General features: G+C 34.4%; 3 protein-coding genes across 3 annotated transcripts; all 3 read left to right on the forward strand.

Annotated features, from left to right (window-relative positions):
* Window positions 1-171: 171 nt before the first annotated feature.
* LOC118050572 (probable LRR receptor-like serine/threonine-protein kinase At5g63710) lies at window positions 172-5674 on the forward strand. Its single transcript, XM_035060959.2, has 11 exons — window positions 172-317; window positions 1813-1983; window positions 2128-2257; window positions 2449-2520; window positions 3123-3266; window positions 3492-3557; window positions 3768-3838; window positions 3917-4060; window positions 4150-4491; window positions 4606-5000; window positions 5153-5674. The coding sequence occupies exons 1-11, from the start codon at window positions 299-301 to the stop codon at window positions 5465-5467; spliced, it is 1869 nt and encodes a 622-aa protein (XP_034916850.1). The 5' UTR covers window positions 172-298; the 3' UTR covers window positions 5468-5674.
* Window positions 5675-6734: 1060 nt separating this feature from the next.
* On the forward strand, window positions 6735-10226 carry LOC118050577 (uncharacterized). The gene is made up of 4 exons (XM_035060964.2): window positions 6735-6994; window positions 7351-7581; window positions 7926-8145; window positions 9761-10226. Exons 1-4 carry the CDS (start codon window positions 6864-6866, stop codon window positions 10019-10021), a joined length of 843 nt encoding a protein of 280 aa, XP_034916855.1. The 5' UTR covers window positions 6735-6863; the 3' UTR covers window positions 10022-10226.
* A 2104-nt stretch (window positions 10227-12330) lies between these two features.
* LOC118050574 (aspartic proteinase nepenthesin-1) lies at window positions 12331-13970 on the forward strand. Its single transcript, XM_035060961.2, has one exon. It carries the CDS (start codon window positions 12609-12611, stop codon window positions 13926-13928), a length of 1320 nt encoding a protein of 439 aa, XP_034916852.1. The 5' UTR covers window positions 12331-12608; the 3' UTR covers window positions 13929-13970.
* The last annotated feature ends 7599 nt before the right edge of the window (window positions 13971-21569 follow it).

The following is a 21569-nucleotide window of genomic DNA, read 5'->3' on the forward strand; positions in this document are numbered from 1 at the left end:
AAAGTGTTCGTCATTATCTTTAATGCAATCCAATTGCAAGAAAAAGCAAAGCAAAGTTCAATTAGTGGGATTCTCATTCTCATCCTCCACCAATAATACCACTAGTCCCTCTCATATTCTATGCTATTGGCCTTTCAAAGAATCCCTTTCTAGCATATCAAAATGCTTTGTGGGTCCACTGCATTAATCATAATTTATTCCTTATGATAATCATAATAATGACAGTGTTCAGCTTCCTCATTTTCTTCTTCTTGTGCCACCACCTTTTTTTATTCATTCATCGTTTGCTGCATTTGTCATGGCTAAGGACAATAGAGGTATGTTTCTTTTCTTTTCTCTGCTTTCTTGATCACACACACACACAAGAGTTTCGAGCGGGAAAGTCATGGAAGGCATGTTCTTAAATGTGAATTTTATATTACTTGTTACATCAAAAGATTAATTTTGGTGTATTTCTTTCAGGGTTGTTGTCAATTTCAAAGCTTCTCTCTTTTGTTTCTTCAGGCTAGTAGTAGTATATATTTCATTTTTGTGTTTGTCTGTGGTGGGGGGTCACTAGCTGGTTGAATTTGTTAGGATGCTGAGGGATGGTAGACTCTGTTGATGTTCATTTGGATGAATTGGTTATGAGTTTCAGTAAACAAATCTGCTGTTTTTCACTACTAATGTGAAGTAGGAAGATAGAAGACAGAATATTTTCTTGTTCCATTGACCATTAACCATTTATGGTCCTGCAAAGTTTGTGGGGTGGCAGTAGTGGGAGAAGAATTTGCCTTGTCTCATTATGGTGTGTGGCGGGTAATAAATGGTTTCAACCTTGTGGCGGATGAGGATAATGGAACATTTTTATGTTAGATAGTTTCTTCATGGAATGTGGATAAGCTTAGATTGAACTTCCCACAGCATGTTTAACTAGGTGATTGAATTTTAGCTTTTCTGTTTAGGTGTGCTCGCCTTTTCCCCTTTTCACAATCTTAGGCAACATTAGGCTAGGTGATTGAGGTAGAACTAGAAGGTCTCCTAGAGGCTTGATGCAAAGGAAAAAGGTAACCTTTGCATATAAAAAAGTTAAAAACCTAAAGTGCATGATCTTAAGATAGAAAGTTATATTTTGTTGGAGGAGGCATCATGTATAGTACCATGCCTGGGAAATCAGAATTGTGAATGCTTTGGTCTATTACTTTAAATGATTGGAGCATCCTGCTGTGGATAAAAATTCTGAAAAAAGTTATAGCTTAGTAGACCTAAAAGTGATGGAATCACCATGGTTTCACAGCTCTTTCTAGCAGCATGCTAATCGTTGACCACACCAGTCACTGATTTTGGAAAGAAAGAAAGAAAAAACAGAAAATCAGTGTGTTTTGGATTTTGAACTCCAGGGAAAGTGAACAGCCTCTGCTTTAACAGTAACATTAGTTGTGTTGTTTGGTGCTTTGAACATACCAAGAAACATCTTTAAGTCTTTAGTTGAAATGGAAGTTGCTAACTGTTCTTAACAAATGGAGAAGTCAGGCACCAAAATCACGGATGACAGCACTGTTACTCGAGACAGAATGTTAATATGCTATAATGATGTAAACATTGGTTTTCTATACTTTATTTGTGCTTCATATGCTTGCCAGAAAAGCTGATATCCTTCTTGCTTCTCACGTATTTGTCATGATTATTACACTTTAATCCTAAGCTAATTTTAGTTTGTTTTAAAGCTCCAACATTTTATTGAGAATTTGATGTACATGTTGGGCGAGATAGGGGTCAAATTTTGATCTTATGATCTGCTCATGTAAACTCATAAAACTTTTTCTTTATTAGGACATCCAAGCGGTGGCAAGACGTCTTCGACTGAATCTTTCTGCTACACCAAATACAGATACATGTTCGGAGTCTTTTCTCTCTGGAATCCCCTGAAGCTAGTTATCAACTGTCTTATTCTGCTAAATTTTTTGAAAATCACTATTTCAACCAAGGAACCTGACACTGAAGGTACAGTATTTATCTACGATTTTCATTAATACCGTGTTATTTGAGATACAGGATAAAATTTGAAATGTCAAGATAAAAGAGTATAGGGTGCTGCTGCCTGTCGTTAGTTTCTACTGACAAGTTTAAACTTTCTCTAATGTTTAGGTAATGCTTTAATAGATCTTATGCTGGCACTCAATGATTCAAACAGACAGATAAATTGGGATACAAATTTAGTGAGTCCTTGCTTTAGTTGGACTCATGTCAATTGCAGAAATGGACATGTTGAATCCCTGTAAGTGCCTGTCTTTGGAGATAAACTTCAGTTTTGCCTATTTTAAAAACACACTTCTGATATCAAGAGGGATGGACGCGGGATTTTTACTTGCAGGAGTGATGCATTTTTATTCGAATCTTCCTTAATTGAGAGTGGTTTCGTGGGTTAATTTTGCTGTTTATTTACTCTCTGAATGTTCTAATTTGCAGGAGCCTGAATTCACTTGGATTTTCGGGAACTCTTTCACCTGCAATTACGAAACTGAAGTTTTTGGTTACCCTGTAAGTTCCTGGCTAGCTTGGAAGTCACATGGATTTTCAGTATGTATTTGCATGAGCATTCGTTTATTTATCAATTTAGACAGTTTGCAAACGCAAATCTGAACCAAAGTATTTCTAGTACGAATTGATATCCTGATCCAATATTCTCATTTCATGTGGAAATACTGATGGCAATAATTTACTCCATTTTTCAGAATATAAGATCCACCATCAACCAAACCTAGCACTTTCTCTGTTTTAGCATGTATAGAAAGTTTTGGGACTAAAATTGATGCAATTGAAGATAGAGGATGAATTTGAAATTGATACTAATTTGGGAGAACAATCAGTCAAAGAAGAGACGGAGGTAGTTGAGATAGTGGGGAAACGTCTCCAATCCTTTCTATTTTGAAAGTATAATAACCAAACACGTTTATTTTTATGTCTCCTTCCCTATCTCTCTAACCAAACACGTTTTGGTCGCTTTTGTCTTGTTTTTTTTTTTTTTGTCTTGAGACATTAACTGAACGCAACCCTGTAATCTTGTATTCTTTTATGGTTCCATGATGTATGATGGTGCTGAATTATGGCCATGTTCATAAAACCTAAAATTCTCCATGCAGGGAATTACAGAACAATACTCTGTCAGGGCCCTTACCTGATTATCTTGGCAACATGGTGCATCTGCAAAATCTAAATCTTGCCAGCAATAAATTCAGTGGCTCTATACCTATCACATGGGGTCAGCTATCCAATTTGAAATATTTGTAAGGATACCTTTAACGCCTCCTGAAGAGTCATATTTCCTTGTTTTGTTCGTATATGCACGAAGCAATCGTTTTTGTTATGAAAGTTTCTTAGAACATGGCTTTGTTTTAAATTTCAATCATTTTACTGGTTCTACAAGGCTTTTCCGCAGTCTTGCTCTTGCAAAGATCATAATTCTGCTGTTGACTATGGTCATATTACTTACGATACCTTTTCTTTGACAGGGATCTCTCATCTAACAATTTAACTGGAAGAATACCGGGGAAACTCTTTTCTGTTGCAATGTTCAAGTAAATTTCATTAGAATTTTCAACTCTTCCAGCTTTTGTTTGGTTTTTATCCTTTAACCATATCTTTTCATCTTCTATCTCATCACTTGGTCGAGTGAAATCTCCAAACAGTTATATCATAAGTTAATTAAATCCTATTGTCTGTTTTAATTTTAGGCACATAATTATCAAGCTTGACTTGCTTGTCATTAACTGTTATTTGTTTTTCAGTTTTACAGCAACTCATCTTGCTTGTGGCCTGCGCTTGGAAGAACCTTGCGTCTCGGGGTCTCCTCTTCAAGGTTAGTTTCTTGAAGTTGTCACTATTCTTTTCTTTGACATTAATCTCCAGATGGAGCTTAAACATGAGAACTTTGCAGTTTCAACCAGCAAGTCAAGACTCAAAGTAATTGCAACTTCTGCCAGCTGTGGTGCTTTCATTCTTCTGATACTCGTGGCTGTTCTGGCATACCGATATCATCAATTTCACAAAGAGAAAAATGATATCTTTGTTGATGTTGCTGGTAATTTTTCTTTTCCTCTTGTAGTTGAATTCGTTTCAATGTTGTTGTTGATTGAAGGTGCCTAAACTCCAGCTTTTACATGACTTTAGGTGAAGACGACCGCAAAATTTCATTAGGGCAGCTTCGGAGATTTTCTTGGCGTGAGCTTCAACTTGCAACAGACAATTTCAGTGAAAGCAACATTATTGGTCAAGGAGGGTTTGGAAAAGTTTACAAAGGTATCCTCTCAGACAACATGAAGGTTGCTGTGAAACGACTTGCAGATTATTACAGTCCTGGTGGAGAGGCTGCATTTCAGAGAGAAGTTCAACTTATCAGTGTTGCTGTTCATAAGAATCTTCTAAGGTTGGTTGGATTCTGTACAACTTCATCTGAGAGAATCCTGGTCTATCCATACATGCAAAATCTTAGCGTTGCATACCGCTTGAGAGGTATTTCTTCGAATACCACCATGTCTCAATCCATCTTTGAGATTTTCATGTTAAAAATAGAATTCTTTTCATCTTCGAAATCGCTCCATGACAGTGACATATGTTACATTATAGAATTAAAGCCCGGTGAGAAAGGCTTGGACTGGCCAGCAAGGAAAAAAATTGTCTTTGGTGCAGCGCACGGATTGGAGTATCTACATGAGCATTGTAACCCTAAGATTATACATCGCGATCTAAAGGCTGCGAACATCCTGTTAGATGACAACTTCGAAGCAGTTCTAGGAGATTTTGGGCTAGCTAAACTAGTTGACACGAAATTCACTCATGTTACCACTCAGGTGCGTGGTACCATGGGTCACATTGCCCCAGAATACCTATCTACTGGAAAATCATCAGAAAAGACAGATGTGTTCGGATATGGCATTACACTCCTTGAACTGGTAACCGGTCAGCGTGCAATAGACCTTTCTCGTCTCGAGGAGGAAGAGGAAGTTCTTCTGCTCGACCATGTAAGACTTCTAAAACTTCCTGGTCCATTACAGAATCTATACATTCCTGCTCGCAGAATGTTCTTTTTTGCTTGTATGAATCTCACTCTACACATTCCTGCGTGCTAGCTTCTGTTATGCTTGACGTAAAATGATGGAAATATGATGTACAGATCAAGAAGTTGCTGAGGGAAAACAGGCTTGATGACATCGTGGATGGAAATTTGAAAACTTACGACCGCAAAGAGGTCGAGACTATAGTCCAGGTTGCATTGCTATGCACTCATAGCTCACCGGAGGGCCGCCCTAAAATGGAAGAAGTGGTGAAAATGCTGCGAGGCATAGGCCTGGCCGAGAGGTGGGCGAAGTGGGAGCAGCTGGAGGATGCTATGAACCAAGACTTGGCAGTGCTCATGTCTCAGCAATATATCTGGGCCGAAGATTCAAGTATTGACCAAGAAGCTATACAATTGTCCAGGGCAAGATAGAACTTCTCCAACATGCATGGAATCAATTTTTAGACAAACTAATGCATGGTTACTGTATTTTATGCTATAGATTTTGTACATAAGCAAGAAAATTACTTGAAAAATATACTATACCATGTGGCTGGCATACAGAAAATGCCAGGTCCATCTTCTATGTTTGTACCTGTTACAATTGCATGAGGATATATGGTATATATGGTTTGGGAATGGTCTGCCTCTGAGATTTCTCTTCAGGGAATTATCTACTTTTTAGCCCTTTCACCTCCTACATGTCCAAAGAAGAAAGGATTGGAGACAAGACTCTATTGTTTGAATATTGCTGATTAAATTTCTTTATGTTGATAGGTTTATAAAATAAAATAAAAATGATTTTCCATTATATCAGTTTAAAAAAACATGATCAAAGTAACATGAAGACGCACTATTTATTTATTTATTTATTTTTAATTTGGGTATTAACATCAACCATATCCTCAAATTAACTTTCACATGTCAAAACTGATGTATTAATTAATTTCCTCGTATCCTCTTTTTGGAATTTGCACTCAATCTAATCTAGCAGGTAAACTTAAAGTAGGGGTGAATAAATTTACTGAATTATCTAGAATATTCATAAAGATTTTATCTGAAATTAATCAAATTAAATGATTTTTTTTTTAATAATTATAGTTAAAAATTAAAAAACAAAATTGGCTTCGATTTTCAATTTTTTAGAAATGAATAAAATTAAACAAATGATAAAGTTCAACTAAAACTTTTTGATTTTAACAAATATAAAACTAAACCAAACCAAATTAATTGATTTTATTTTTTATTTAATTTAATAAATTCATTTTAAAAAAAATAAATTTAATTAAACTTTTATCCTAACTAATTCATTTAAATCGATACTCATATGTGAGTTTTAGTATTGTTGTAAATAATATTTTTTTTTAAAAAAATTTAATTAAAAATATATAAAAATAATATTTTATATATATATATTTTTTTAATATCATTATAACAAAATGAACATCTAAAAAATCAATTCAAATCTTTTTTTAAACTAAAATACTTCAAAAAATACACTATAATAATAATAATAATAATAATAAAATAAAACACTTAATTTAACCATCATCATACTTGTGGTGGTGTGAGAGTACTATGTTGGATTCAAAGCCAACGTAACTACAATTTAAGGTACTTCAAGTTATAGCAATATATCTTTTCAATCCCTCAAGTTTGAACCATAACAATATGCTTCATAACAAAAGAGAAAATTAAGACAGGCAAGTGGACTGGACTAATTGATACAGCAACTAAAGCCAACTTGGCACATTGAAAAAATTGTCAGTAGATTTCTTACAAAGGCAAGTAAGCTTTATGACCAGTAGATTTACCTTAAGATAGATAGATGGCTAGAAGCATATCTCGCTCGCCGTCGCACCGGCGGAGGCGCTCACCGTCGCCGGCAGACCACCCCCATAGAAGAAGAAGCAGAAGGGCTGACCGCATCCGCTCTTCTTATTCCAATTCTCACTCCAGGTCACATACTCTTTGCATCAATAGCTATGACACTTTAGTTCTTTGTTTTCCTGTTCTTAAAAATTCAATCTTGTAATCTGGTTTAGTAAATTATGGAATTGATTTGATAATCCAACTCGTGGGTCTTTTTTTACTCTCAAAAGGGTCTCCTGCGATATTCTAAAGTTGTGATTTTTAGTCATTTTTATTCAATCTTGTAATGGCTCTGTTTTTTTTAATTTTTCGTCATTAAATGCAAACTTACAGTCCAATTTGGGGCAATATGAAGGTGAAATGATGATCCCATTGGTGGGTTTTTGATTACTTTCAAAAGGATGTGTTGTGATGTTGTAAAGTTGTAAATTTTTTTAGTGCAGGAGGAAAAGTGATTCTGATTCTCCACCCCCTCGGCGCCATCAGAGAAGTCGTTCACCGAGTTACAGGAGGCGCAAAAGTCGGTCTCCGACACCTTCTAGGCGACGTAGAAGACATAGAAGTAGAAGTAGGACTGAATCATTGTCTCCATTGTCTAGGTCAAGAAGTACAAGTATTGCTTCTACCAAAATTGCTGTTGAGAAATTAAAGAAAGAGGAGGAAGAGAAGAAGAGGTAAATATTTTATGCATGTTTCCACCAACGTTTTATTATTATTGCTAGCATAATTTCTTCAATTTTTAGCCATAGTGATTTATCTCCATTTGGTTTTTGCCGGTTCTCAACGGGTAGTTCATTTGTAGTTGTGACAAGGTTAGCTTCTATGGGGGTTTTTTGAACTAATAAGCTACCACTTATTCTAACATGCATTGTTTGATGAACAATTATTTCCCTGTTTATTTGTACTTCCACATCAGATTTCGCTTGTCATCAATATAACCTCAAAGTGGAAATCTGCAGTTTACTTAGGAGATCTTTTACATGCTTAGTGAAATTACTCTTGCTGTGATTGTTCTCAGGCGTCAACTAGAGGCTGAACTAAACCTATTAGAGGAAGAGACTACTAGGAGACTGGAGGAATCCATTCGGAAAAATGTGGAAGAGAAATTAAATTCTGAGGAAGTCCAGTCAGAAATAGAGCGGCGGATAGAAGAAGGTCAGAAGAAATTGTTTGATGATGTTGTAGCTCAACTGCTTAAGGAAAAGGAAGCTGCTCTTGTTGAGGAAAGAAGGAAAGAAGTAAGAATCTTGAACTCTCACTAGTTACTGGTCTCTTATTGTGGGGGGCTTGAATATAAAAAATTTATCTGCGATAAAGTATTGGTTACCAGCTTCCACCTGCCACCTGTCTTTTGGGTACTTCATTCATAGTCATAAAAAATTGGGACCTTAACATTTAAAATAATTAACGGAAGTGGACCTATTTATATAGTTATCATTCTTTTTAACGTCTATTTTTAGATTGCAAGGAGTTTTTGAAAGGGAAAATTTTTTTGGCATTGACAATTGTGATTTGAAGCCAGCTTGTTAATACTAAGACTTCTATTCTTCTTGTAGTGGTGGGGATAGATTGTTGAGTCTTGTACATGTATTGCATGCTTTATCACCATGTTTAAAAATCATAATGAGTTTCAAGTCTTTAGTTGGGATTTCTACTTTTAAGATAGCTTGAGAAGTTACTTGAATTACCAGTCATTGTATCTTTCTTCATCAATATTGTGACTGTCAGGAATGTTGATTGTTTCTGTTGGCGCTCGTCATTGCCAAAGTCAATATAGTTGTCCCTTATGTGGCATAACTCATAAGTAATCTTTAGCTGTCTGTGTGAAGCCCCTGGATAATGGAGAACTAACCAAATTCCCAGCATTCAACTGTCATTTTCTAACGTTTATCATCATACTATGCACACACAAACGACTTGGGTTTGCTGTGATATAGATATTGGAATGTAAATCACTTGTGGCAACTGTCCAAAGAGCACCTTAGGGCTGGGATGGAACTGAGGCAATGGGTAATAGGGGCTTTGGTCAGTTATACTATTCAAACACAAAAGACTTGGTTTGTTGTGTCATCATACTTTGCGGAAACTAAGGTTGGGTTGGAACTGAGACTTCGAGTAATAGGAGGTTATTACAGTGGGCAAGACTGATCAGGAGGAGGCAGGTGCTCCATTAAAATTTTCTTATTTCCTCACCGAGCATGTAGAGCTTGTAGTTTTCTCTTTTATTCCGTAAATTTAGGACTTCACTTCTTTCTAAAGGAGATAAATGTCAAAGACTATTCAGCAAAATCATGGGTGAGTGAAGTCTCAGCATAAAAGAGCCTCAAAGTACAGCAAAGCCTGGTAGTTTTCAAACATGAAACTAGAGAGGATAGCTGTAAGAGCAAAGACTGTTTGGGTTGGACATCCTTTGGGAAAAGATACATGTATATATTTACTCATATCATTACAGGTACAAAGCCAGAAGCCACAATTTTTATCAGTTGAACTGTGCACCTAGATAGGTATTTGAATTGGTCCCTGCTAAAAAGTTTCCCCTACCTCTAACTGTGCGGAATCACTTCTTCTCTTCTGCCCTCTTGCATGATCCATCTCAGATATGGATTTATCTGCTCTGTCATATTTAAGGGGACTGCATCATAGTTAATTGTTTCAATTCATATCAGTTCCTTTTTCATCTGTGCCCAACAGTGTCCCATCTGATATGGAATTTGCTAACAATTGAAAGTTAATTGCTAAATGCATATTAATAAGCTAGAAGTATCAGATATTTGTCACTCTCTGAAACCAGTTCATTAGATGTTTCTGTGATTTTGGCCTCATGCACATTTTGATGTAAATATGACCAATCAGGCACAAGCTCGAAAAGAAAGAGAAGAGCTGGATAAGATGCTGAAAGAGAATAGTAGGAGGGTAGAAGAGTCACAGAGAAGAGAAGCCTTGGAGCAACAAAGAAAAGATGAGGAACGATTTTGTGAGCTAGAGCTGATTAAAAGACAAAAGGAAGAGGTTGCTTGGAGGAAAAAGCTGGAAGTGGAAGAAGATCATACAAACCAGATGAAACCATCAGGTAAGAATAAATCTCGACAGAGTCGACCTTTTGGAATTGGTTGATGACATCAATTCAATGCCTGTATGTTGTATCCATGCAAGTAGGAAGTAATGACTGAGCTTTTACAAGAGAATTATAAGTAGCAAGATTGTTGAATTTTTGTCAATCACACTAATATGCATTTCTCAAGGATTCACTTGTTGCTTCCACGCATTTTCTTGCATGGTGCTGAAAATTACTACGCTCTCCCTAATATTTAACCACAAATGCTCTAGATTATCTCTTAACACTTAAATTATTGTTTTGGTTCATCCGATTGTCTTACATATTTCGGCTAAAATTTCTCTTTTCCCCTCTATTTTTCTATGAATTTTAATGTCTTGACTGAAACTTATGATATTCCATGGATAAAAGGATGTTGGAACTGTGGGGCTGTCTCTCTCATCTGAAGATTTGCTTTTGTTGTGTTCGCATCATCATATAAAATGTCATGAGATCTTTGCACCTTAGACAGCCTTCAAACATCAAATTTCTTCATATTCAAGCTTCTGTATTTCTTAACTAAAGTTATGAGATGTTAAAAGCTGTAAAGCACATCCCATACATGTCCGTCACGTATTAGAAACTTTGTTTCAAAATGTTTCTTTTCCTTCTGGGTCAGCAATTCTCTTTACAGTCCTCATGGAGAGTGATTGAATGAGGATCGAGTATGAGGTATCTTCACTCAAGTTCCTACCTTTGGGCCCCACCTCAAATGTTTCATCCTTTAAGGAATCGGTGAAGGGAGACAAGCTTAGAACACCTTTTACTGACAAGAAATCCAACTGAGAAAAAACAAAAACTTGCATAGGGTAATAGCAATTCTGCTGGAATTATTTGAGTCAAGAATACATGAAATCAACTAATAGCATTATTCAAGAAATTAAGAACAGAATGCTATTGATCCTGAAATATCTATCATGAAAGGGTTTTTTGAATCATTCTTACCATTCGATGATTGGTGTATTCTGGGACCAATCAGTGGAGTCCATTCCATCAGTGGATGATATTATTCGAGGAAACTAATTTCGAATATATACTTCTAGATGTATGATGTACTTGTACCCTTTCCATTCAACACTTGAGTTTGCTTACTTTCTCCCCACGTAAGCTCCAAAGTAGGTTTGGAGATTAGATCAAGAAAGTGATGTTTTCTCTTCCTTGATGGATAATTTCTTGGGATTTTATCTCAGATGAATACATTACTAATATTATATAAACACCGTCCATCATCCTTCACAATATTAGATGAAGAGTAATTAGAAATCTTCTTATATCAAGAATAACATGATAGGTTACGTGGACTCAATTTCCTTAGAATCAAATGCTTAGAATATCTGATAATTAAGAAGAAAACGATGAAATGTTCTGTTTTCTTATAAGTATAAAATGGAGGGTATACATAGATTAATTAGCTCAACTAGTTGTATTATTCCGATGATGAGAGGAATCCATGAAATGTTCGGTTTTTTAAAACCTATTAAAATGATATTATTGTCTTTTTTTTTCTTTTTAAAAATGATAGAATAAGTTGATTTCCTAACCCGCGACTTAAATCTCCTAATTCGCCAAATCTACTTAAGAGCTACATCTTGTAACTACGATTTTTTCTAAACCAGAAGGAGAAAAAACAGAAGACAGATATGTAAAAGTACAGAGATGACATACATCTGCTGTAATAGAACCATCAAACCAACTAAATTTGTTCCATCAATACCTAATTACAATTTGTTCACCTGTTAGCTCACCAAACGTCAGCACAATTATTTTAAATCTCTTTAAATATATTGAATTATACGATGAAAGAAGCCAAGAGAAAGAGAATCAATGAGTTAAAATATGTGGATAAAGGATAAAAGATTAATTGTTATGATAAATATCCTTCCATTCTATATATCACCGGAGAGTTTTTATGAAATTTCAAATTTATGGGGAAAAAGAAATCCTTATGGTTTGTTTATAATGCAATATGTACATCATTCGATCATCAAGTTGTGGATCTCAAGCAACAAGTAAATGATTTTAGCCTTAACAACAATGATGATCAATTATGCTCGAATTGGTCAACGCATATGAATACAAATGTTATGATGTAAGCTCAAAAATACATGGTTATTCAAAGAATAAAAGATATAAAAATAATAAGGGTATGTTTTCTTATGCTTAATTATGTGTTATAAGAGTATAAAAATTCAATAATATTTTGATTTTTATTTCTTGAAGCAAACTTCTTTTTATTTATTTATCTACAAGCCTTGCAAATTACTTAATTCTAGGTGTGAGCCCTTCTTTTTCAAAAAGGTTGCAGCAAACCTGTGAGTTTTCAATCTCATTTTTCCCAACCACCACGCATGACTTGGCCTGTAGTTTCACTCTCATGCCCGATGATATCTCAACCTCCACTACAAGTCGAGATGCCTTGGTTTCCACTTTAAACCCTCTAATCTCCTGTAATCTCTCCAAGTCTTCTCCCTACACGCTCTCTCCATTTTGTTCTCCCATTTTTATAGAGACCAAAGTCCATCAGGCAAGACCATTTTCACTACCCCGTCGTCTTTTATCTTCAACGAACTTAGACTTTGTTTTCATCTCAAGGTGATTGCAATACTCATGGCTAATATGTCTTCTTTGTCTTTAGTCGTAGCACTGGCAATTTTCGCCTTTGTCTTTTCTCATGCATTTTCTACATCACGGCGAGTTTTAGAGCATCCAAAGGTGCGAAATGGCTTCCGAGTGAAGCTCAAACATGTTGATTCGGGTAAGAACTTAACGAAATTCGAGCGTATTCAACACGGGGTTAAGCGTGGAAGACACAGGTTGCAAAGATTCAAAGCAATGGCACTGGTAGCATCTTCTAATTCTGAGATTGACGCTCCAGTTCTTCCAGGGAATGGTGAGTTCTTGATGAAGCTAGCTATTGGCACGCCACCGGAGACTTATTCTGCAATAATGGACACAGGTAGCGATTTGATATGGACTCAGTGCAAGCCTTGCACACAGTGTTTTGATCAACCCACTCCTATTTTCGATCCAAAAAAGTCCTCTTCTTTCTCCAAGCTATCATGTTCTAGCAAATTATGTGAAGCCTTACCCCAGTCCACTTGCAGCGATGGCTGCGAATATCTGTATGGTTATGGCGATTATTCTTCAACACAAGGAATTCTGGCAAGCGAAACTCTCACGTTTGGCAAGGTTTCAGTTCCTAAAGTTGCATTCGGTTGCGGAGAAGATAACGAGGGAAGTGGATTCAGCCAGGGTTCTGGCCTCGTAGGGCTTGGCCGTGGACCCTTGTCATTGGTTTCTCAACTCGAGGAGCCCAAGTTCTCATATTGCTTAACCTCTGTTGATGACACAAAAGCCAGCACCCTATTGATGGGATCTCTAGCAAGTGTGAAAGCATCAGACAGTGAAATCAAGACCACACCTTTAATCCAGAACTCAGCACAGCCATCATTTTACTATCTTTCTCTTGAAGGAATATCAGTGGGTGACACTAGCTTACCGATCAAGAAATCCACCTTTTCACTCCAAGAAGATGGAAGCGGTGGCCTTATTATTGACTCCGGCACTACAATAACCTATTTAGAACAAAGTGCTTTTGATTTGGTAGCCAAAGAGTTCACCTCTCAGATTAATCTCCCGGTGGACAACTCCGGCTCGACGGGGCTCGAAGTTTGCTTCACACTGCCGTCAGGCTCGACCGATATAGAGGTGCCTAAGTTGGTATTCCACTTTGATGGAGCAGACTTGGAATTGCCACCCGAAAACTATATGATTGCTGATGCAAGCATGGGAGTAGCTTGCTTGGCCATGGGGAGCTCAAGTGGCATGTCTATTTTCGGCAATATTCAGCAACAGAACATGTTAGTGCTCCATGATCTTGAGAAGGAAACCTTGTCATTCCTTCCAACACAGTGTGATGAACTATGAGCTTGTGTTCTAATGAGGTTAATATTCCTTTGCGTGCTTGCTTGAGTGTGTTTACAGAAATTGCATTGTTTAATTAATTAACCTCCTTGGTTACTTGCACTTAATTAAGATGCAACATTCCTTTCATTCAGCTCAGCTAGCTATAACATAGGGTTAGATTAAAAATACATAAACAAAACAAAACGTAAGGAAAAGCTAGCTAACACCTGAATTTTTTATTTTTATTTTTATTTTTATGAGGATAGTTGCTCAACGTCTTAGCTACCTGTTAAAAAATAACATTTTGTTTAAAAAAAAAAAACAATATTGCAAGGTACGTAACTTCACCTTATAGACAACCTTAATTAGCCATGTATTCCTATATCATGTTATCAAATATTAACATAAAAAACTATAAAAGCTTAGGTTTTCACCGTAGATAAAATCACAAAACATCATGGATTATAACAATAAAATGACTAATTTGATCTTGAAAAACAAAGCTTTTATAACTTATGTCCAAGGCCACATCTTTTTGCTTTTATTTTAATAATCAAGTTGATGACATGTGATAGTCAAATGTTAATTTTCATTTTTTGTTATTGTTATTTGATTTTTTTTTATTAATTATTTTCTTCAATTTATTTTTATTATTTAGTTTCATTTAATTTTTTTATCAAATTTAATTCTAATTCTTTTAATTTTTATTTATTTCTTTTTTATCCTTTTTCTAATTGAATTTTATTTTCAATTTCATCCATTAACATTTGATTTCTATTTATTTTATGTCAAATTCGATCTTATTTTTTTAACTGTTATTTATTTTGTTTTAGATCTCTTTTTTAATGTCCTTTTTTTCTCTCAACTTTATCCCTCAACATTTTATGGTTTAGAATTTTACTTTGTTCTTTTTAGAGTTTGCCTTCTATAGTGTTAGTCTCGGACTCATCACAAGGGTCATGAGTTTGGAATATTTAAAATGTTTTGACTTGGGTTTTTTTTTTTAAGTTCTTTTTAAATATGATTTTTTCAATTATCATCCTTCAATGTTTGATTTATTGAAAATTAGTCTTTGTGTTGTTTTTTTTTTTCTTTTGTGTCTATAGTTTTTATCCCAAATATCCTATGTCTATGGTCATAGGATTATAAACGGGTCAACCCGGATTAACTCATATATTTTTTCTATTGCTTTTTCTAAATTAATTTTTTATTTTAGTTTCACCCTTCAATATATGATTGTTTGATAATTATACTTCATTATTTTATTCAACTTGTTTTCAACGAAGTTATCCTAGTATTATAACCAGGTAGTAGATTTAGTATGTTAATCCAAATAGCCTTAGGTTGTTTTTTTCTTTTTTTCTTTTTTTCATTTCCAATCTTTTTATCAATTTATTTATTGTCATTGTATTTTTTTTATTTGTGTTAACACAATTATGCAAGTTTATTGAACCCCAATTAAGTTAATAAAGCAAATTTCATTTTTGTTTTTTCCTTGTTTAGAAACACTTAGGTCATCTTAATATTTTTTTATGGTGAAAAAACAATTGACGAGCCACCTATCTAGTTTATGATGCTAATAGGGCTCGATATCCTTGTCCATATAAACAAATATACTTACAGGGGACTGAAAAATGAAGGATTAACCATTAACTAGTACAGTATGATACATCAAAACGTTAATACCAAAATGAAAAAAATAAAAATAAACTCCAGCTGATCAACAAGAAATATTTAAGGCTCACAAAAGATCTCTCCCAAACCGAACCTAAATGAAGTCGGAAATGATGTGATTTTGGGGGCAAACAAGAAACAACACGGGCTTCAAGATCATTATTAACATGTTGGGTCTTGCTAGGTTTAGTATCACTTAAATCTTAGCTCTTTTTGACTTTCTTGAGCTTCTTTAATACTGGGCTTCAGCATTTGGAGAAGAGTAATGATATTATTGAGCTTGATCCACGTCTAAATAGCAACAATTAATTATATGGTGGGTTGACCATGGCCCTTCTTATGTGATGTTTTACTATTGTTTCCTATCGCCTTTGAACTTAACTTCTCTTTTCCTTTTTCTTCCCTTTCCTTGGGGAAGAGAGGAACCTTGAAGATAACACCATGGAGATTTTTGTCATGTTGACTCCTATAAGCAAACACGTGTATACATTTTTTTCCGCCCGTCCTTCACAAAACAACTATTTTTAGCTTTTGACATATTTATTATATAAAAAAAAAACATTGACAAAAAAACAAAGTTGAACAAGATAACATAATTTATATATGTTATGATTGAGAAAGATGACTTTTATAGCTTATCTTTATTTAAAACACGACATCCAATAAAACATATTAAATGGAAAGGAAAAAAAAAGAAAAATAAATAAATAAAGAAATAAAAAGATTATAAAGATACATCAAAATTCTGATTACGATATCATCAATATAATTGAAAAGATATTAACAAGATGAATCAAACAACACCAAAAAAATATCACCAATAATAACTTGAGTGGTTCATACTTGCCTTCAAAAACAAGCAAGTCACCCTCCACTATTGAAAGACAAGTGTGACCCACTTATATCATTGTTATTAATTTTTTTTTGTATTATTCAATTCATTTCTTTGAGATCTTTTTATGGTACTGATGATATTATAATCGAAGCTTCAATGTGTCTCTGAAGTTTTTTTTTTTCTTGTTTATCTAATAATTTTTATCAAATATTACTATTATGAGAAGCTATAAAATTTACCTTTAAAATAGTGGTAAGATTTATTTACCACTTGGCATAACAGATGATAGACTTTCAGTATTGACATGAATTGAATAAACGATTTTAATTTAAATTGTAGGAAAACTTAAAAAGATTTTATAAAAGTAAACATAGAGAAATCAGTAAAAAAAACATTTCTATAAAATTATTTTATACAATACACACCCCTTAATTAATAAAATTCAAGCCGTGATTTTTTCTCATAAAAAAAACCTGTATACGTGGAGATTCATTAGCCTATTATACCCAGCAAAAACATCAAATTACAGTGATGAAATGGACCATTAAACAACACAAATGCTGGACACGTAGTGATTAGAGAAGCAATCAGGCAACCAGAGTCACTAAACTTCCTCCTGATGCTTACATGGATCTGAGATTATTATATTCGTATCTGCAAATAATTTATGACCAGAGATTATTAGGAATCCAGTGGGAAGAAAGTAAACACAAAAAAGCTATTTCAGATATTTTGATGTGTCTGAGTCCAATTGATTTGGTCCATTGAAAATGGTGGGTGGTCTGTGGTGGCTCAACCATTGCCAAAGTCCTTCGAAGCATTTTCGTGGGATAGGAATGATGCTGCCCACAGCAGTTTCTAGCTCTGTATAAGGTACATTGATTTGTAGGGGCCGGGGCTTGATTCCCTTGATTTAGACCATTAACACTATCACCATTTAAAAAGTGTTTGAAAACAAAAGATCATTCATATTTTTTAAAAAATTAGTTTTTTTATATTTTAAATTATTTTAATACGTTGATCTTAAAAATAATTTTTAAAAAATAAAATATATATATCATTTTAATATATTTCAGCAAAAAAACTATTTTAAAAATCAACCACAACCACATGAAGGTCAATCTCACATCAAACACTCACATCAAACAGCAAGATTTTCACATCATTGAATTTATCTGAAAATGTACAAAAATATATGCGTCAAGAGGGATAATAGTTTTTAAGATTGTTTCAAAATAAAACTTTGTGTTAAGTTGTGTGGTTTGTGATGTTTTTTGAAAGTATATTTTTATTTGAAATGGGATAAAAAAAATATTTTGATATTTTTTCAAAACAAATATTTTTAAGAAAGCATCTAAAAATAAAAGTTAGCACACTTCGAAATGGATTCTCAGACTTGATTAATATATTAATTGATTTTAAAATATTTTGAATGATCAAATTTAGAAAATTAGATGAGACAATATAGAAGACTGATGAAAGACACACAAAATGATAAGAAAGCATAAGATTTATAATTTGATAGAAAAGAGAGAGGGTGGAGGGAGAAATAGTCCCTCCAAGATTTTCTTGCATGTGATTGGGAATTCTTGAATTTCAACAGACTGATTAATTTCCATGTTCTGTTTGATTAGTGAAATAAGCAGATGGATTTAAGCAAAGAGCTAATGCATTATGCTGATTGGGTGATGATAAAAGTTTGGGTAAGGAGCTAGATTAATAAAATTACCCAGAAAATTAATATATATATATATATATGTGTGTGTGTGTGTGTGTGTGTGTGTGTGTGTGTGTGTGTGTGTGTGTGTGTGTGTATTGGCTTGGCTTGGCTTCTAATCAGTGAAGAAATGGAAATTTCAAAATATATTGGAATAATATAAGTTCCAAAAACTCTCAATGATTTAATCCTCACTGAGCTGAATCACCACAAAAAGATATGGTGTCCTTAGATATAAAATACAAACTATATATACTCAATAATTTTTATATTTGATGTAAATAATTTTATAGTTTATATTTAGTTAGTGTCTTAGAATAAAGAAATATTGATAACTTTGGTGGGAGGAATGAAAAATAGAGATATAAAAATAAATATTTTTATTAAATAAATTTAATTATATTATTTTGGGAATCTCAACTATTTCTATTTTTTTAATCATGATACAACAACTAAATATTATTAGAATTCATGAAAAAATCCAATTGAATGCTTAAATATCTAATTTTGAATTTTCTTTCTGAAAATGAGTTTTTCTTTGTCAATAAAACTTTTATCATCAAAACTAAACTGTTAAATTTTTTTTGATCTTTTTCAACTAGTATTTAATAATTTTTTAAGCGTTCTGATATCTTTCTATTGATATATATTTTTTATTTTCTTTTAATATTTTTTTCAATTATTTTTATATTTTTTTGTTTATATAGACTTCCAAATAGATAACAACAGGAAGTTTGAAGGAATAATTGAAGGAATAAACAAGATAATTATGTTTACTGAAGTCAACTTTGTGAGACTTTTGTCAACGGGCTTTCTTATTTTGAGAAAGAACACTGCTACGTACTAGATTCTCCACCGCCAAAATTGCCAAGTGGAGTCTCATATTCAAGCTAGGGAGAAGAGTTCAAGCTCAAGACTCAAGTGGTGAAGAACAAGTTGGAAAAACTCACTATCACTATTGATGTGATCCTGATCATCATCTATATATCAATTGCTAACCAATATTTTTGCAGGAAAGTGGTTTGGTCCATGTGCAATGAATTTCAAAACTATATATTAAAAACTATATGATTTTGAAAATGAGGGAGGATCTTCCTCCCCTTTTGACCTAGATTGTGGCTGGTTCCAACCAATTTTTCCACTAATTTTTTTTATTTTAGGATATGATTATGGCAACCTCTGTACTTAATAAACACTTTCCAATTCATCTTGTTCTTCCGAGTTGGACGTGTCAGAATCTACAAGTTTTTCATTATTTTTTTCTCATTTTAATGTTAGGAATGAATTCTTTTCTTAATCATAGTTGTTTTGTTATAATTTTTTTCATTTTTTTATGAGACAAAAATGTTGTAAACTACCAAAAACCAGACAAAGCCCTTAATTTATTGGTGGAACGAATATCATATCTAAACATATTTAATGGGCCAACATATAATTCTTTTTTTTTTTCCTGTAATTGAAAATCATAGAGAAGACATTTTATGTATGATGATGTAGTAAGAACAATTATATATAGTTTACGTTCACAGAAGCTGTGGGTAGGTACTAATTTGATTTTTTGTTTGGTTTGCTGGCCGGAGACCTGAAAAGGTGTTTAAAAATATCAAGTTTAAAGGGGGTTTTGAAAACTTTCCAGACTTTGCCACCCCCTAATTCTACCTTCAAGGTAGGTCTACAAGCCCAAAGGAAAGACACCACCAATCAACTCTAGTCACGATAAGCTTTTATCCCCTATGATTGCTAGTATACACTTCTGATTGATTGTTTAAAAATATTATTGGAAGATCTATGCCTTTGAAACATCCCAAGACGTTGTAGAATTTGTTACTAAAAGCTACACCAAGTTCACACCAACAAAAGTAGTCGGTTCAAGTAGTTTGACGATTGTTTTTTTAAATAAAATCTTGAGTTTGAGTCTTGTAAATAAAGTATATTATTGATGGGAGAGTTTTATCTCTTAATGGACCGATCCGACTCGACTAGATTAGTTGAGGTTCAGTGGATTTCTATATACCGGTGTTGCACGTAGTTGAGAATGATTAGGAGGCTTAACCTAATAGGTTAGCCAACCCTTTCTATATATATGAGTAGGGCAATATACAATAGTAAAGGTGGAGATTACCACATAAGAATATGACTACAATATTTCCTATATAATTACATGCTATAATACGCCCCCTCAAGCTGAGGGTGGAGGATCAACCCGAAGCTTGAATCTAAAAGCAGTAAATGAAGCAGCAGGAAGTGGCTTAGTGAAGACATCGGCAAGTTGATCCTGAGAGGAAATAAAACGAATTTGAATCTCCTTCTTCGCAACTCTATCTCGGACAAAATGATAATCAATCTCAATATGTTTTGTGCGAGCATGAAATATAGGGTTTGCGGACAAATACGTGGCACCAAGGTTGTCACACCAGATAATAGGGGCAGAAGGAGTTGGAATCTGAAGATCCGTTAACAAGTACTGAAGCCAGATAACTTCAGCCGTGCCATCGGCTAAGGCTTTGTACTCAGCTTCCGTCGAAGAACGAGCAACAGTGCGTTGCTTACTCGATTTCCACGAAATTGGCGTCTGACCAAAGAACACAAGATAACCACCTGTAGACTTTCTATCCTCAATACTACCTGCCCAATCTGCATCTGTAAAACCATGTAAAGCAAAGGAAGAGCTGCGAGTAATATGTAAACCATGTGATGCTGTACCACGGAGATAACGCAAGATGCGTTTCACGGCAGCCCAATGGGATTCTGTAGGAGCATGCATAAATTGACAGACCCGGTTAACAGCAAAGCAAATATCCGGGCGTGTGAATGTGAGATATTGGAGAGCACCAACAAGTTGCCGAAAACGAGTAGCATCAGGAAACAATGGATCCGGCATAATGGTGGCTTTGGATGCCGAAATAGGAGTATCAACTGGTTTACAGGATAACATACCAGCTCGTGTGAGGATATCAAGTGTATATTTATGTTGACAAAGCATAAGTCCCAGACTAGTACACTGCACTTCAATACCCAAGAAATAGTGAACATCACCCAAATCTCAAAGTTTAAATTCTAAGCTCAGTAGCTGAATGAGTCGTTGTAGCAGAGTTCCATTATTACCCGTAAGCAGAATATCATCAACATAAACCAAAAGATAACAAATATCACTACCAACCGAGAAGATAAACAATGAGGTATCCACTTTAGAAGCACGGAAACCAATGGATAATAGAAAATCATTCAGACGAGTGTACCAAGCCCGCGGAGCCTGTTTTAACCCATATAGAGATTTATGCAATCGACATACATGACTTGGGAGTGCAGAATCAACAAAACCTGGAGGTTGTTTCATGTAAACCTCTTCATCAAGGACTCCATTTAGAAATGCATTATGAATGTCAAGCTGATGAATTTTCCAACCACTCGAAACTGCAATGGAGAACACTAAGCG

This window comes from Populus alba, chromosome 19 (genome assembly GCF_005239225.2).
Source record: "Populus alba chromosome 19, ASM523922v2, whole genome shotgun sequence".
NCBI classification, from domain to species: Eukaryota; Viridiplantae; Streptophyta; class Magnoliopsida; order Malpighiales; family Salicaceae; genus Populus; species Populus alba.